Source organism: Phyllostomus discolor, chromosome 5 (genome assembly GCF_004126475.2).
Source record: "Phyllostomus discolor isolate MPI-MPIP mPhyDis1 chromosome 5, mPhyDis1.pri.v3, whole genome shotgun sequence".
Taxonomy (NCBI): domain Eukaryota; kingdom Metazoa; phylum Chordata; class Mammalia; order Chiroptera; family Phyllostomidae; genus Phyllostomus; species Phyllostomus discolor.
The window spans coordinates 94057767-94075044 of NC_040907.2; the positions used below are offsets into that span (position 1 = coordinate 94057767).

The window sequence follows — 17278 nt, forward strand, 5'->3', positions numbered from 1 at the left end:
AAAGGAATGGGTAGGTCTGGTCACAAGGCTCAGTTGGTTGGAGTGTTATTCAGTACATGAAAATGTTGCCAGTTCGATTCCTGGTCAGGACACATACCTAGGTTTTGGGTTTGATCCCCAATTGGAGATTATATGGGAGGCAACCAATTGATGTTTCTCTCTCTTCCCCCTCCTCTCTCTGTAAAATCAATGAAATCAATGGAAACACATCCTAAAGGTGAGGATTATCTAAACGAAAAAAAGGAATGGCTAAATAATACATCAATGTATTTACTGTAAAATACATCAGTAATTTACATCAGTAAATACTGATGCAAATACATCAGTAATTACTAAGTGAATGAATAATGAGTGAATTTAGTGAACTGAGGCCCTCCTGCTAGTCTGGGTTGTCAGTATGAACTTGGAAGAAGAAACAATGTCTGACATGATTTTAATCAGTTAATGGGGTGATAGTGATCCTTACAGTAGCAACATGCTTAACAGCACTGTCCTATCTTCTTAATCTGGTAAAAAATAGGCTCAGTTTTTGACAAGTAACCAGATGGATCCACAGGCTTATGCTTCCTATTTCAGCAACTTCCACATAACTTCATATTGAAGTTGTCTGTAAACAGAAAAGGAGAAATACAACTTGTGTTTTTTGGAATCTCTCCTGTTAGAAGTTCCTCTAGATGTCAGTATTACATAGGGAAACAAAAATATAATAGTCTGTGGCAATGAATAAAGACCTTACATTATTTAAATGGTAGAACATGTATAATACATATGGTGAAGAAAAAACAGCCTCAAGTGGAAGCTGGCTTCTTATATTCCTCAGGATCGAACGACAGCCTCTTCTGTTGCTTGTCAGACTGCTGTACCCAAAGGACGTTGGCCCATGTTGTGGACATTTGCCACTGACACTCTAGCTGGCCTTAGAGGCAAATGCTGATTGATCATCACTCCATAGAGTTTGACAACCGAATTCTCACTTTTACCATTAATGGATTGACATTGACTGAAACATACCAGTTTTCATTATTAAGTCCACAGATGCTTTTACCATTGTGTTCATGCTATCCAGAATAAATCCAGAGAAGCACAATGCCAATCCACCAGGATTTTTTATTTCAAAAGAGAAGCATTGGAAGACAAAGTAATAAAATAGCTGAAAAGCAACTTGCTGGACTATCTTTTTTGACTAATTTGGATATGTACTTTCAAAATTAGACTTAAATTCTCTCTTTCTTGCCTCTCTTCCATGTTAATCCCAATCTTTTGACCAATAAATATTTATTTCTTTTTTAATTATATTTTTTTGATTATGCTACCAATTTTTTCCTGATTTTTCCCCCTTTGCCCCCCTCCATCCAGCAGCCCCATTCCCTCAGATAATCCCCCCACTATTGTTCATGTCCATGCATCATGTGTGTAAGTTCTTTGGCTACTACATTTCCTATACTGTACTTCACATCCCCATGGCTATTCTGTAACTACCTATGTGTACTTCTTGATCCCCTCACCTTTTCACCCATTCCCTGACACACCACTCCCATCTGGCAATCACTAAATTCTCTCTATATCCATGATTCTGTTTCTGTTCTTTTTGTGTGCTTAGTTTGTTTTTTTTTTTAGATTCAGTTGTTCATAGATATGTATTTTTTAAACATTCTATTGTTCATAGTTTTGATCTTTTTTTTCTTTGAATTTTTAAAAATTGTTGTTCAAGTACAGTGTCTCCATTTCTCACCTACCCACCCACCCCAGCCATCCCCACCTCCCTCCCTCAATCTTACCCCTCTTTGGCATTGTCCATGTGTCCTTTATACATGTTCCTTGACAACCCTTCCATCTTTTTCCCCCATCGTTCCCTCCCTCCTCCCCTCTGGATACTGTCAGTTTGTCCTTAATTTCAGTGTCTCTGGTTATATTTTGCTTGCTTCTTTGTTTTGTTGTGCTCTTACCTATAAGTGGAACCTTATCTTGTTTTTCTTAAGTCTCTTCAATATTTTATATAATAATGGTTTGGTGAAGAACTCCTTTATTTGTTTGTTTGTTTGTTTATTTATTTATTTATTTAGTCTGGGAAGCTATCTGCCCTTTGATTCTAAATGATAGCTTTGCTGGGTAGAGCAATCTTGGCTGTAAGTTCCTGCTTTTCATTACTTTGAATATTTCTTGCCAATTCCTTCTAGCCTGCAAAATTTCTTTTAAGAAATCAGCTGACAGTCTTATGGGAATTCTCCTGTAGGTAGCTAAATGATTTTCTCTTGCTGCTTTTACAATTCTCTCTTTATCTTTAACCATTGACATTTTAATTATGATGTGTCTTGGAGTGGGTCTCTTTGCATTCATCTTGTTTGGGACCTTCTTTGCTTCCTGGACTTTCATGTCTATTTCCTTCACCAAATTAGGGAAGTTTCCTTTCAGTATTTTTCTTTTTTTTAACATTTTTTTTACTGTTGTTCAAGTACAGTTTTCTGACTTTCCCCCCTACCCCTCCCCACTACCCAAACCCCCTTTCCCTTTTCCACCCCCCTTGTTATTGTCCGTATTTCCTTTATAATTGTTCCTGTAAACCCTTCACCCTTTTCCTCCATTATCCCCTGCCCTCTCTCCTCTGCTCACCGTCAACCTGTTCTCAATTTCAATGTCTTTGGTTATACTTTGCTTGCTTGTTCATTTTGTTGATTAGGTTCCTGTTAATGGTGAGATCATATGGTATTTGTCTTTCACTGCCTGGCTTATTTCACTGAGCATAATGCTCTTCAGTTCCATCTATGCTGTTGCAAAGGGTAGGAGTTCCTTCTTTCTTTCTGCTGTATAGAATTTCATTGTGTAAATGTACCATAGTTTTTTGATGCATTCATTAACTGATGGGCACTTAGGTTGCTTCCAGCACTTGGCTATTGTAAATTTTGTTGCTATGAACATTGGGGTGCATAGGTTTCTTTGGATTGGTGTTTCAGGGTTCTTAGGATATAATCCTAGTGGTGGAATTTCCAGGTCAAAAGGCAGTTCCATTTTTAGTTTTCTGAGAAAATTCCATACTGTTTCCCATAGTGGTTGCACCAGTCTGCAATCCCACCAACAGTGTACTAGGGTTCCCTTTTCTCCACAACCTCTCCAACACTTGTTGTTTGTTGCTTTGTTTATGATGGCATTTCTGACCAGTGTGAAGTGGTATTTCATGGTGGTTTTCATTTGCATCTCTCTGATGGCTAGTGATACTGAGCATCTTTTCATGTGTCTCTGGATCCTCTGTATGTCCTCCTTGGAGAAGTGTCTATTCATGTCCTTTGCTAATTTTTTAAATTGGGTTGCTTGTCTTCTTAGAGTGGAGTCATGTGAGTTCTATATACATTTTGGAGATCAAACCCTTGTCTGAGGTATCATTGGCAAATATGTTTTCCCATACAGTTGGTTCTCTTTCATTCTAATGCTGTTTTATTTAATAGTGTAGAAGCTTTTTATTTTGATGAAATCCCATTTGTTTATTCTTTCCTTTATGTCCCTTGCTTTAGCAGACATATCAGTGAAAATATTGCTATGTGGAATATCTGAAATTTTCCTACCTATGTTCTCCTGAAGGACTTTTATGGTGTCATAACTTATATTTAAATCTTTTATCCACCTTGAATTTATTTTTGTGTATAGTGTAAATTGGTACTCGAGTTTCTTTTTTTTTTTTTTTTTTTTTTTTGCATGTAGCTGTCTAGCTCCTCCAACTTCATTTGTTGAAGAGGCTATTTTTGCTCCATTTTATGCTGCTACCCCCTTTGTTGAATATTAATCGACCATAGAAACTTGGGTTTCTTTCATTATTTTCCACATAGATTTCTAATCTCTTACTCTTTCTCTTCTCCTTCTGGCACTCATATGATGTAGGTGCTGGACCTCTTTAAGTTGCCCCAGAGGCTGCTCATACTGTACTTGTTTGGATTCTTTTTTCATCTTCTTTTTCTGGTTGATTGTTTTATTCTTCTTTATGTTCCACATTATTGGTTTGATCATCAGTTTCATCCATTCTACTATTGTTTCCCTGTAAATTGTTCTTTATTTCAATTACAGTACCCTTCATTTCTGAGTGGATCTTTTTTATGTTTTTGAGGTCCTAACTAAGTTCCTTGAGCATCTTTAAAAACAATGTTTTGAATTCGGCATCTGATAAATTGCTAATCTCCATTTCATTTAGCTATTTTTCTGGAGTTTTGATGTGTTCTTTCATTTGGGCTATGTTTCTTTGTTTCCTCATTTTGGCAGCCTCCCTGTGTTTGTTTTTATGTATTAGGTAGAGCTGCTTCTTTGACTCTGTGTTTTGGTAGTGTCGCCTAATGTAGTAGGTGTCCTATAGGGTCCAGTGGCACTGCTGAATACTATCACCCAAGCTGGGTACTTGAGATGTGCTCTTCATGTTGCCTGAGTACACCCTCCTGTTGTAGTTGAGCCTTGGCTGCTTTTAGCAGATCAATGGGAGGGATTTACCCAGGCCAGCCAGCTGCAGGGATGGCTGTAACGACTTACCACCAACTTCCACCCTCTGTGGAGGATCAGTTGTTGCAGGGGCAGGGTGGTCGTAATCTGACATTGTCTGTACCTGTCCACTGGGTGCACTGGCTCTGAAATTTCCCAGATGGTGCAGGCCATGGTCAGCCTCAACTTGCCTTTTGCCTGGGGCCACACTGCCCAAACTACAAAGCAATCTGAGATGGTTGTTACTTGTGCTGGGCCTGGAGATTCCCTGCAGAGTCAAGCTGTGAATCTAGGCTGGCTGCTGCTAGTGCTGGGCCTGGGACTCACTGAGGCCAACTGTTGCTTGTTTGAGAGGATTTAGGAATTTGTGCAGTATGAGCTAAGACTAACCATTCATATGGAAAGCATTTGGGCGGGCCCATACATTGGGTGGGAGAAAGTCTTCGGGAATCTCCCAGGCAGGTCAAATAATGTTAGCCAGGTTGATGGAATCTCATATGTGGCACCAGCTTGCTGGCTTTGTGAGGAGAGGGTTTAGAAAAGGAAGAATGGTCTCTGCTCACCTTGATGCCAGACACTTCACTCTCTCCCTTTACACCACTGGTGCCTTTCAAGGTGCTGCCCTGGTACTGGATCTCAGAGGAAGTGACTCTGAGTAAGTCCATGTGTGGGTTCTTTAAGAGGAACTGCTTGGGGCTCTAGCAGTTTATTCCACAGACTCAATCCCTGTTGGTTTTTGCAGCCAGAAATTGTGGGGACTTATCTTTGTGGCACTGGAAACTTGTGCTGGGGGGCTTGGTGTAGGGCTAGGACTCCTTGTTCCCAAGGCATTCCTCCTGAAGTTTTATGCACCATATGTGGGTGAGGGACCAGCCTATTCCATGTCTGTGTCCCGCCTACCAGTCTGGATGGATGTGGTTTCTTTAGTTCTATACTTATCAGACTTCCATTCAGCTCAATTTCTGATGGTTCTGGGTGATGGCTGTTCTCTATTTTAGTTGTAATTTTGATGTGTTTGTGTGAAGAGGTGAGCCATGTCTGCCTATGCCACCATCTTGACTGAAAGTCTATTTCTTCATTGTATGAATTTTTTTCATTTTACACCCTTCTCCCTTAATCTTATTTTTTATTTCTAATAGGTTGGCTGTGTATAGATATTCAATAAATATTAACAATATCTACCTTGACTATAATCATCTATTTCTCTTTTTTCAGAGTAACAGTACAGTGTAGTAGTTAAGAGCACAGAATGAAGTGGATAATTGAGCTAAAATCTCAATTATTCTAAATTATTCAAAATCCTGGGAAATTATCCAACTTCATTATAAAATAGAGTTAATAGTGTCTATCCCAAAGGGTTGCTATGAGGAACAACTGAGATAACATAACAAACATAGAAAAGTACCTGGTATGTAGTCAGTGCTTGGTCTATGTTAGTCACCACCATCACCGTAATCATTATCGCCATCATCATCACCACATCATCATTATTGCTATGTCTCAGTCTTAGGGTAAGCACCAGAATTCAAAGATTAAACCAGTCTTTTGTCTATTTGAGGCAAAATGAAAAAAAATCTTAATAAAATGTAGCAAGAGATGCCAGACTTGGGAGTATGTGCTGAGTGCTGTGCAAGCACAGGTGAGGGAGCCACTGGCTGTGCTTGAGGAAGCAAAAGGACTTGTTCCCTGCAAAGGGAGAAATAGGCATCTATCATCCCTGCACTGTCGCTTAACAGAGAAAGTTACAGTCTTCAAGGCTGTAATCCCTAATTTTGTTTTTAATAGATTTACTTAACATACCCATGTATTTCAAGGTCCCTGTCTGAAAAATGGAAATGCTCTAAACCACTTTGCAATTTGTCTTGATATCTGTGAGCTGCACTAACATGGCATTTCATGCTTCTGAGTCATCCTAAGGCAAACTTTGTTCTCTTACCAAAGGAAAAAAGACTGATTCTTCAGATATATGAAAAATTTCATAATTACATTGTATAACTTTAACATTTGTGATAATTTGGGTGGATTGATTTACCTTTCATGTGGTATTTAAAGAGGGTTTGCTAAACTAATTCAGAGAGGCCAGGACTGTGAGAAAAATGTTTATCTGCTTAGAAAAGGGCCATCTGTTCTAAGAAATGTAAAAGATTCATGTATAAAGCTTACTTTAGTCTTCCACTTTCTGGTTTACAAAACCCAATCACATAAATCCTCTCATTTTTATTTGATTTATTTATGAACCACATGAAGACAATATAAACAGAGGTCAATGGTGACTTGAATATTACCAATATCCTTTAATCTATTCATAAAGATGACTTCTTCTATAAACAGTGCCAGAGTTTTACAGGATTTCTTTAAAAATAGTCAGTTCATTTGTTTTCTAGTACTGTGCTTTATATAGAGTTTCCTTAATTCAGATGGTTCCATCCACTAAACACTATTAATTTTCTGCTTTTGAATCATATAATATATGGTTCTCAGCCTGGGGTGATTATGCTCCCAGGGGATATTTAGCAATTTCCAAAGACGTTCCTTTTTTTAAATTTTTATGTTTTTTTATTGTAGTTCAAATACAGTTGTCTGCATTTTCCTCCCACCACTTCTCACCTCAGCCATCCCTATCTTTCTCCCATGATTCCACCCCACCTTGATTTTATCCATATGTCCTTTATAGTTGTATCTGAAAACACTCCCCACTTTATCCCCATTACCCCTCCCACCTCCTCTCTGGTCACTATCAGTTTGTTCTTAATTTCAAATCTCTGGTTATATTTTGTTGCTTTGATTTGTTGATTAGGTTCCAGTTGAAGGTGAGATCATATGGTATTTGTCTTTCACTGCCTGGCTTTTTTCACTTAGCATAATACTCTTCAGTTCTATCCATGCTGTTGCAAAGGGTAGGAGCTCCTTTTTTCTGCTGCATAGAATTGCACTGTGTAAATGTACCATAGTTTTTTAAAATATATTTTATTGATTATGCTATTACAGTTGTCCCATTACCCCCTCTTCATTCTGCTCCCCCCTGCACACCCTATCCCACCCACAACCCCATTTTAGTTGATGTCCATGTGTCATAAGTTCTTTAGCTTCTACATTTCCCCTATTATTCTTTCCCTCCCCCTGTCTATTTTCTACCTACCCTCTATGCTACTTATTCTCTGTACCTTTTCCCCCTCTCTCTTCCCCCCACTCTCCTGTTGCTAACCTTCCATGTGATCTCCATTTCTGTGGTTCTGTTCCTGTTCTAGTTGTTTGCTTAGTTTGTGTTTGTTTTTGTTTTAGGTGTGGTTGTTAATAATTGTGAGTTTGCTGTCATTTTACAATACATCATTTTTCTTCTTCTTAGATAAGTCCCTTTAACATTTCATAAAATAAGGGCTTGGTGATGATGAACTCCTTTAACTTGACCTTATCTGAGAAGCACTTTATCTGACCATCCATCCTAAATGAAAGCTTTGCTGGATAGGGCAATCTGGGATGTAGGTCCTTGCCTTTCATGACTTGGAATACTTTTTTCCAGCCCCTTCTTGCCTTCAAGATCTTTTTTTGAGAAATCAGCTGACAGTCTTATGGCACTCCTTTGTAGGTTACTGTCTCCTTATCTCTTGCTGCTTCTAGGATTCTCTCCTTCAATTTTACCTTGGCTAATGTAATTATGGTGTACCTTGGTGTGTTCCTCCTTGGGTCCAACTTGTTTGGGACTCTCTGAGCCTTCTGGACTTCCTGGAAGTCTATTTCCTTTGCAAGATTGGGGAAGTTCTCCTTTATTATTTGTTCAGATAACTTTTCCACTTGTTGCTCTTCCTCTTCTCCTTCTGGTACCCCTATAATTCGGATGTTGGATTGTTTAAAGATGTCCTGGAGGTTCCTAACCCTCTCCTCTTTTTTTTTTTTTTGAGTTCTTATTTCTTCATTCTTTTCTGATTGTATGTTTTTTTCTTCCTTCTGGTCCACTCCATTGATGTGAGACCCAGCTTTCATTCCATCACTATTGGTTCCGTGTGCATTTTTCTTCATTTCACTTATTGTAGCCTTCATTTTTTCATCTACTTTGTGACCAAAATCAGCCAATTCTGTGAGCATCCTGATCACCAGTGCTTTGAACTGTGCATCTGATAGGTTGGCTATCTCTTGGTTGCTTAAAAGTAACACTTGTGAGGCTTTCAATTCTGTTTGAGCCATCTTTTATTTTCCCTCTGGTCTGGTCACTCCTGTTATGTATCAGGGGTGGAGCCTTAGGTGTTCACCAGGGCGGGGTCCCCCAGTTGCTGGGTTGTGATGTTGTATGTGGGGGTGGGGTCTGAGAGAAAACAATGGCACTTGCTCTGCTCTCCGTCGGACCTCAGTCCTTTCTGCCATTTCCTCCGAGCCAGCTGGGCCACTCTGGTGCCAGTTCCCATGTGGGTGGGCTTGTGTGCCATGTGGGACTTTCCAAGGACCTCTCCTGTGAGGCTGGGAGTCTCTCCCTGTGCCTCAACTCCCACAGGTGTTTTCAATCAGTGTCCCAAGGCTCTATTTCCCAGAGCTGTGATCCTGGATTGCTCACAGTGCCTTGCTTCACAATTGACGCCTTGCTAGGTCTGCCAGTTGCCACCCCTTGGCCAGGGTCTGTGAGCTGCCACCTGCGAGCTTGTGGTCCACCTGCTGTGGTCTTACATGCCTCAGATGCCTTACGTGCTTGGTCCCAACACTCTCTGATTTCCATGCTGCACCTGTGCCCGGCTGCCTGACTCCGCGCCTCCTACCAGTCTCCATAAACGGGTCTATTTTAACTTCTCAGTTGTCTGACTTCCATACAGTTCAATTTTCTGTCAGTTCTGGTGGTTATTCTATTTCTAAATTGTTGTTGTTCCTATCTTGGTTGTGCGATGAGGCACAGTGTGTATACCTATGCCTCCATCTTGGCCTATACCACAGGTTTTTGATCTGTTCATTTACTGATGGGCACTTAGGTTGCTTACAGAACTTGGCTATTATGAATGATGCTGCTCTGCTGGTATTGGGGTGCATAGGTTCTTTTGGATTGGTGTTTCAGGGTACTTAGGGTATAATCTTAGCAGTGGAATTGCTGAGTCAAAATGCAGTTCCATTTTTAGTTTTCTGAGGAAATTCCATACTGTTTTCCACAGTGGCTGCACCAATCTGCATTCCTACCAACAGTGCACTAGGGTTCCCCTTTCTCCACATTCTTCCAATGCTTGTTTGTTGCTTTGTTTATTATGGCCATTCTCACTGGTGTGAAGTGGTATCTCATGGTAGTTTTAATTTGCATCTCTCTGATGGCTAGTGATGTTTAACATCTTTTCATATGTCTCTTCACCCTCTATATGTCCGCCTTGTAGAAGTGTCTGTTTATGTACTTTGCCCATTTTTTATTGGGTTTCTTGTTTTCTTAGAATGAAGTCATATGAGTTCTTTATATATTTTGAAGATCAAGCTCTGTCTAAAGTATCATTGGCAAATATGTTTTTTCATCTAGTTGGTTCTTTTTTCATTTTAGTGCTGTTTTCTTTACCCATGCAGAAGCTTTTTAATTTGATGAGATCCCATTTGTTTATTCTTTCCTTTATGTTCCTTGCTCTAGGGTTTTGGGGACCACCCTGCCTGGTCTCAGGAAGCTGTAACCCCCATGACTTAGGCTGAGTAAGAGACCCCTGGACCAGGAGCCACTAAGGAGACAAAACTTATTTCTCTGGCATGAACGCTGCCTGTTCTGTGGCTGACCTCCTAAGCTTGATCAGTTAGCCAATGATGGGTAAGATTTCCCAAGGAGGGAATCGCCTAAGACAGGCATGATCACAAGGAGGCCTCTGGGAAGAGACTCAGGGCTGAGGAAATGAAGGGGTGATGGACATCAACCCCTGCCCCCTCAGCTTTGTGAAAGCCTGAGCCCTTGTTCTTAGAAGTGAGAAATCCAAGTATCCTGGCTGCCTTTGTCTCCTCTGTTGACTCAGGCCTATGGAAATAGCAGGGGTTGTGCAGCCCAGACTAGAAATGGCGCACCCTTGGGGTAATCAGGCCTGGGACATAGAATATGCAAGATCCTGTGAGATCTGTTTGCCGGATGTTATTACATTAAAATATGAAGGCTCAAGCAGGAAACCAAAACTAGCCCTTTGAGCCATATGTTAAAACTCCAAACTCTGCCCAGAATCATAGTGGGGGTTCTGTCTGCACCTTTGTAAGTCACCTACTTCTTTTGATCTTTTCTGCCAGACTGTGAATCCACAAACTAAGTCTGGATTCTCAATAAAAATCTGCTTGGGAATGGAGACTGGGCGCTCCCCACTAGAGAGAGTGGCCATTCCATTCCTACTTCCCCAGGACCTGGTTGTCTCTGTGTATGTTTTTCTTGTGTTTTGATGAGCCATCCACAGCGTTCTGTGCTCACTGCAGGCAGGTGAGCACGCGTCACTAGGGGATATATCACTGAAGATGTTGATGTGTAGATATCTGATATTTTCCTGCCAATGTTTTCCTCTAGGACTTTTATGGTGTCACAACTTATATTTAAGTCTTTTAGCCACTTTGAATTTATTTTTGTGTATGGTATAGGTTGATTTTTCTTTTCTTTTCTTTTCTTTCTTTTTTTTTTTTTTTTTTTTTTTTTTTTTTTTTTTTTTTTTTTGCGTACAGCTCTCTAGCTCTCCCAACACTATTTGATGAAGAGTCTATTTTTGCTCCATTTTATGCTGCTGCCCCCTTTGTTGAATATTAATTGGCCATGGAGACTTGGATTAATTTCTGGGCTTTCTATTCTGTTTCATTGGTCCATGTGTCTCTTCTTTTGCCAGTACCAGGCTGTTTTTATTACCGTGGCCTTGTAATAGAGTTTGGTATCAGCTATCGTGATCCCTCCTACTTTGCTCTTCTTTCTCCAAATTGCAGCAGCTATTCGAGGTCATTTATGGTTCCATATAAATTTTTGAAGGGCTTGTTCTATGTCTGTGAAATATGTCATTGATACTTTAATAAGGATTCCATTGAATCTATAAATTGCTGTGGGTAGTATGGACATTTTGATGATGTTAATTCTTTCAATCCATGAATATACTACATACTTCCAAATGTTTGAGTCTTCCTTAATTTCTTTCTTCAGTTTTGTGTAGTTTTCTGAGCACATGTCTTTTACCTCCTTGGTTAGGTTTATTCTTAAGGTATTTATTTTTCTTGTTGCTATAGCAAATGGGATTTTTCCCTGATTTCTGTTTCTGATATTTTATTATTGGTATATAAAAATGCCTTTGACTTCTGAATATTGACTCCGTATTCTGCTGTTTTGCCAAATTCACTTATTAGGTCGAATAGTTTTTTGGTGGAGTTTATAGGATTTTTGATGTTCAGCATCATATCATCTGTAAATAATGACAGTTTTGCTTCCCTTTCTCCAATTTGGATGGCTTTTGTTTCTTTTTCTTGTCCCATTGCTATGGCTAGGACTTCCAATACTATGTTGAATAGAAGTGATGAAAGTGGACAACCTTGTCTTGTTCCTAATGTTAATGGGAAAGCTTTTCATTTTTGTCCATTGAGTATGATGTTGGCTGTAGGTCTCTCATACATGGACTTTATTATGTTGAGGAATGCTACCTCTGTTCCCACTTTACTGAGTGTTTTATCATAAATGGGTGCTATATCTTATCAAATGCTTTTTCTGCATCTATTGATATGATTTTGTGATTTTTGTCTGTCCTTCGTTTATGTGATGTATTATGTTTATTGATTTGCAAATATTGTACCATCCTTGCATCCTACAATGATCCCACTTGGTCATGGTGTATGATCTTTTTAATGTATTGCTGGATGCAGCCTGTCAATGTCTTGTTGGGGATTTTAGCATCTATGCTCATCAGCTATATTGGACTGTAGTTTTCCTTCTTTGTTATGTCTTTATCTGGTTTTGGGATTAGGATGGTGCTGCTTCATAAAAAGAGTTTGGGAGTCTTCCATATTCTTGACTTTTTTGGAATAGTCTGAGAAAGATAGAGGGTATCTATTCCTTATTTTTTTTTTTTTTTGTTAAATTGTGTGAAGCTGTCTGGTCCAGGGCTTTTGTGTGCAGGGAGTTTTTGTTTACTGCTTCAATTTCGTCAGCTGTTATTGTTCTGTTCAGGTTTTCTGTTTCTTCTTCATTGAGTTTTGGAAGATTATATTTTTCTAGAAATTTGTCCATTTTACCTAGGTTTTCAAATTTCTTGGCATATAGTTCTTCATAGTAATTTCTGTGGTACCAGTTGTAATATCTCCTCTTTCATTTCTGATGTGTTTATTTGAGTCCTCTCTTTTTCTTGATGAGTCTTCTTAAAGTCCTGTTGAATTTGTTTATCTTTTTAAAGAACCAGCTCCTGGATTTATTGATCCTTAGAATTTTTCTTTTAGTCTCTATGTTGTTTAATTCTGCTCTCCTCTTGGTTATTTCCTTCCTTTTACTTGCTCTGGGCTGTCTTTGTTGTTCTTCCTCCAGTTCTTGTAGATGTAGGGTTAGGTTGTTTATTTGAAATGTTTCTATCATTTTTAGGTGGGCATGTATTGCTATGAACTTCCCTCTCAGGACTACTTTCTCTGTTTCTTGTAAGTTTAGGATTGTTGTGAGTTCATTTTCATTTGTTTCCAGACATTTTTTCCTTCATCTCATTCTTAACCTATTCATTATTTAATAGCATCCTATTCAATCTCCATGAATTTGAGTGTTTTCCAGTTTTTTCCTTGAGGTTGGTTTCTAGTTTCAGGCCCTCATTGTCAGAGAAAATGCTTGATATGATATCAATTTTCTTGATTTGTTGAGGCTTCTTTTGTTTCCTATCATGTAGTCTGTCTTTGAAAATGTCCCATGTGCTTTTGAAAAGAATGTGTATTTTGCTTGTTTGGGATGCAAGGTTCTACATATATCAGTTAAGTCCATTTGATCTAGGACATATTCAATGCCCCAATATCATTGTTGATATTTTGTTGGAAGATCTATCCATTGTTGACAGTAAGGTGTTAAAATCCCCTACTGTAATTGTGTTGCTGTCTGTATCTTTCTTGAAATCCTCCAAGTTTTTCCTTATGTATTTAGATGCTCCTAATTTGGGTGCACATATATTTACAATGTTTATGTCTTCTTGATGTATTTTTCCCTTGATCATTATGAAGTGTCCTTCTGGGTCTCTTTTATGGCTCTTGTTTTAAAGTTTATTTTGCCTGATATGAGTATTGATATCCCTTATTTTTTCCCTGTCCATTTGCTTGGAATATTTTTTTCCAGCCCTTCACTTTCTGTCTGTGTAGGTCTTTTGTTCTGAGGTGGGTCTCTTATAGGCAGCATATGATCTCTTACCCATTCCACTATTCTATGTCTTTTGATTGGAGCATTTAATCCCTTTACATTAAAAGTTATTATTGATAGGTCCTTATTCATTGCCATTTTATTTCCACTGTACTGTGTTCCCTTCTCTCTCTCACTCTTTTTCTTCCTTTTCTTAAAGCAGATTCTTTAGCATCTCTTGCAGTGCTGGTTTGGAGGAGGTGTATTCTTTGGGGCATCTTTTGTCTGGGAAACTCCTTATTTCATTTAACATTTTAATTGAGGGCCTTGCTGGCTAGAGTAGTCTTCCTTGCATGCCTTTGTTTTTCATTACTTGGAATATTTATTGCCATTCCCTTCTGGCATGATGTTTTTGTTCAGAAGTCAGCTGCTAGCCTTATTGGGGCTCCCTCGTATGCTACTTCTTATTTCTCTCTTGCTGCCTTCAAAATTTTGTCTTTGTCTTGGAATTTTGCCCTTTTATTTATGATGTGTCTTGGGTTACGCCTCTTTGCATTCCTCTTGATTGGGACTTTCTGTGTTTCCTGGATTTATGTGAGTTTTTCTCTTATCAAATTAGGGAAGTTTTCCATTATTAGTTTTTCAGCTAGGTTTTCCATCCCTTGTTCTTCTCCTTCTCCTTCTGGTATCCCTATTATATGGAGATTATTAGGTATCATGTTGTCCTGCATTTCCTTAATACCTCTTCATTCTTTCTGAGTCTTTTTTCCCTTTCTTGCTCTTTCTGAGAGTTTTTTTCTACCTTGTCCTTCAGTTCACTGATTCAACCCTCTGCTTCATCTAGTCTGATTTTGATTCCTTCTATTGTGTTCTTTAATTCAGAAATAGTATTCTCCATTTCCTCTTGACCCTTTTTGATAGTTTCTCTTTCCTTTTTCATGTTAATATAGTTTCCAAAGAGTTCATCACAGTTTCCCTTTAGTTTTTGGTAATTCCCTGTGAGCTCATTGAGCTTCCTAATAACTATTTCTTTGAACTCAATATCTGATAGTCGAATTGCCTCTATTTCATTTAGCATTCTTTCTGAGGCTTCCTTCTTTCCTTTCATTTTTGGATTGTTTCTTTGCCTTCCCATTGTTTGTGAGACTCTTCTTATTAGCTTCTGCTCCTTAAATTGATCTGTTCTGACTCTCTAGGCTTGTGGTGTGAACTTCTATGGCAGGAAACCTGTGAGATTCAGTGGTGCAGTCTCCTTGATCTCCTGAACTTGCTGCTCTTGAGATGTTATTTGTGATGGCTCTCTGGATGTCTTTGGGTTTTGATTGTTGTTGGGTCTTTCTTTGGTGGGTCCTTCCCACCAGCTGGTTAACTGAGGGTCACTCTTCCCACCACATTTTGTATGTTGTTGTGCAGGTGTGGACAGGTTGTATCAAAGCTGGTTCTTCTGTCTGTCCAAGGTTATGAGGCTTCTCTCTCTGTTGTTCAGTTGTTTGTTCTGGATAATTTCTTCATAATTTAGTTGTAATTCCAAATTTAATGTGGCTTTCACTCACTCCTCTGCCACCTTCTTTTATTGTCTGTTGGTGGTTTATTTTCTGGTGTATTCTCTCTTCCAGCAGGTGTATTGGTGTTTGCAGCTCCCACCTACTCTTTTATGTGATCAATTGGAGGGGGGAGGCAAAATGGATTACAACAGTGGGAGTATATTCTATGGGATTTAAAGTATCAATCCATAGAGAAGAGATAGGAGATTCTTTGTATAAATATAGTTTTAACAGTGATATTTCACCCAACTAGCCACTTTTTAGAAAGGGTAGAAAAGAGATAAGACTCTTGTTAGAGGTGGGAAGGATTGTGAGTTGAATCCAGAAAACAGAGAGTTTGTAGGAGGTCGGATTATGAGATATAGTGAGATTAAATGATAGAAAATAGGCATAGTGTGTGAAAGAATAGAGTTAACCACAACGGTAATAAAGTTCCAGAAGACAGTGAAGTGGACTAAGATCCAGGTGGGGTGTTGTGTGTTATTTACAATTGTATGGAACAAGAATTATTTACACTATTACTGGAACAACAGTCATATGACAGAATCTATATGATCTGAATAACAAGAATAGGAACTACATGACCTAGAGTAGTGTTCTATTGGAACACAAGTGAAGTGAAAGAAGGAAAATTAAAATACATTATGAAAGAGAAAACAAAGAGAATCAGTCAAACAATGCAATTAAACACACAAATAAAACAAGGGAAACTAAACAGAAAGAAGAGGTGTAAAAATACTAAGAAATAAAAGAAGAAAAAATAATGAAAAAATAATAAAATACATATAAACAATAGCATGCAAGCTCTCTTAAAAAGCGAAGTGAAATTTGTCTCAGTTTCTCAGTTGTTGGAATTAGCCTTGTGATCCCTCCTTTTATAGCTCCAGGTGTTATTGTCTCACTTTGGAAACAAACAAAAAAAAAGACTCATGTTGACTTCAAATTGGCCCAGCCAGTTCAGCTGGTTCCTGGCTGCAGCAGGCTGAGGGGGGTTGAGCTTTGCTTTTCTTCCTTCCTACAGTTTTGTGAGGATGGGAGCCAGGTTTGGGCCACAATCTTCACAATGGCCTAGTTTCCAGCCCACTTCCTCCTTTCACTGCTAGGCCCACACTGCCCCAGGCCAGGGCCTTCAGTCTATCAGTTGTGCTGTCCTTGAGGTGCACTAATTAGGAGAAACTCACATACAACCTTCTTGCTCTTTGCTGTCCTAGGTGCTAGGCACTCTCAAAGTCTCTTCAGGATAGTTTAGCTCCCCCAGTGAGTTAAGTCTTCCTGGGGACTGCTAACTCCCTGAGCCCTGCTGCTGTCCTCTTTGGAGGACACCTCCTTCTTCCTCTTACTACACCAGCCTGGCAGTGTGGGGTGGGGGTGCTGCCCCGGTTGTGGTGGTGCGGACTGGTCACTCTGGGGATGGGAGAGAGGGTGAGGGCTGTTTATTGTGGCAGCAGTGGGTGCATGGCCTCTGCCACTGTGGTGTCCAAAGACATTCTGAATGTTACAACTGGGAGGGAGGATACTATTGGTATCTGGTTGGTAGATGCCAGAGATGCTGCTAAACATCTTATAATATTCATGGCATTCCCCCACAATAAAGAATTATCCAGCCCCAAGTGTCAGTACTGCTAAGGCTGAGTAACTGTGTGATATGTAACCTCAAATACTCAATTGTGTATCCACAGGCTAAGGAGAAGGTATGCTTATACCCCGACCTGAAAGAAATGGCATCTATCCAAGGAAAGAGGACATCAGCCCTCACAGGTAACAGCTTCAGAAGACTAGATATTTGTGGAGAGAGAAAGCTCTGTTATATAAGTCCTGTTGTTGTTCTTATTCAGAGGAAGTTACACATTCATAGTCCCATGTCTGGAGAAGTGCTGTCTAAATATATTTGATTGGTTTTGGATTCTACTAGTTACAAACTAGAAAATCTTTGAAAATCTAATTGTTCAGTAGGTCCTGTTCGCTTCTACTTTGCTTTTCAAAAGCTTTTATCTGTTGAAAAAACAAACCTGAAAGAGATGCCATTATAGGA

The 17278-nt window shown here is 39.2% G+C and overlaps 1 protein-coding gene across 6 annotated transcripts in view; it reads left to right on the top strand.

Annotated features, from left to right (window-relative positions):
• Positions 1-17278, top strand: part of MYLK4 (myosin light chain kinase family member 4) — a 112953-nt gene that overhangs the window by 68285 nt on the left and 27390 nt on the right. For all 6 annotated transcript variants that reach the window (XM_036026600.1, XM_036026601.1, XM_036026602.1 and 3 more), the window contains one exon: positions 16926-17004. In XM_036026600.1, coding sequence (XP_035882493.1) covers positions 16926-17004 — 79 coding nt within the window. The remainder of the gene's footprint in view (positions 1-16925; positions 17005-17278) is intronic.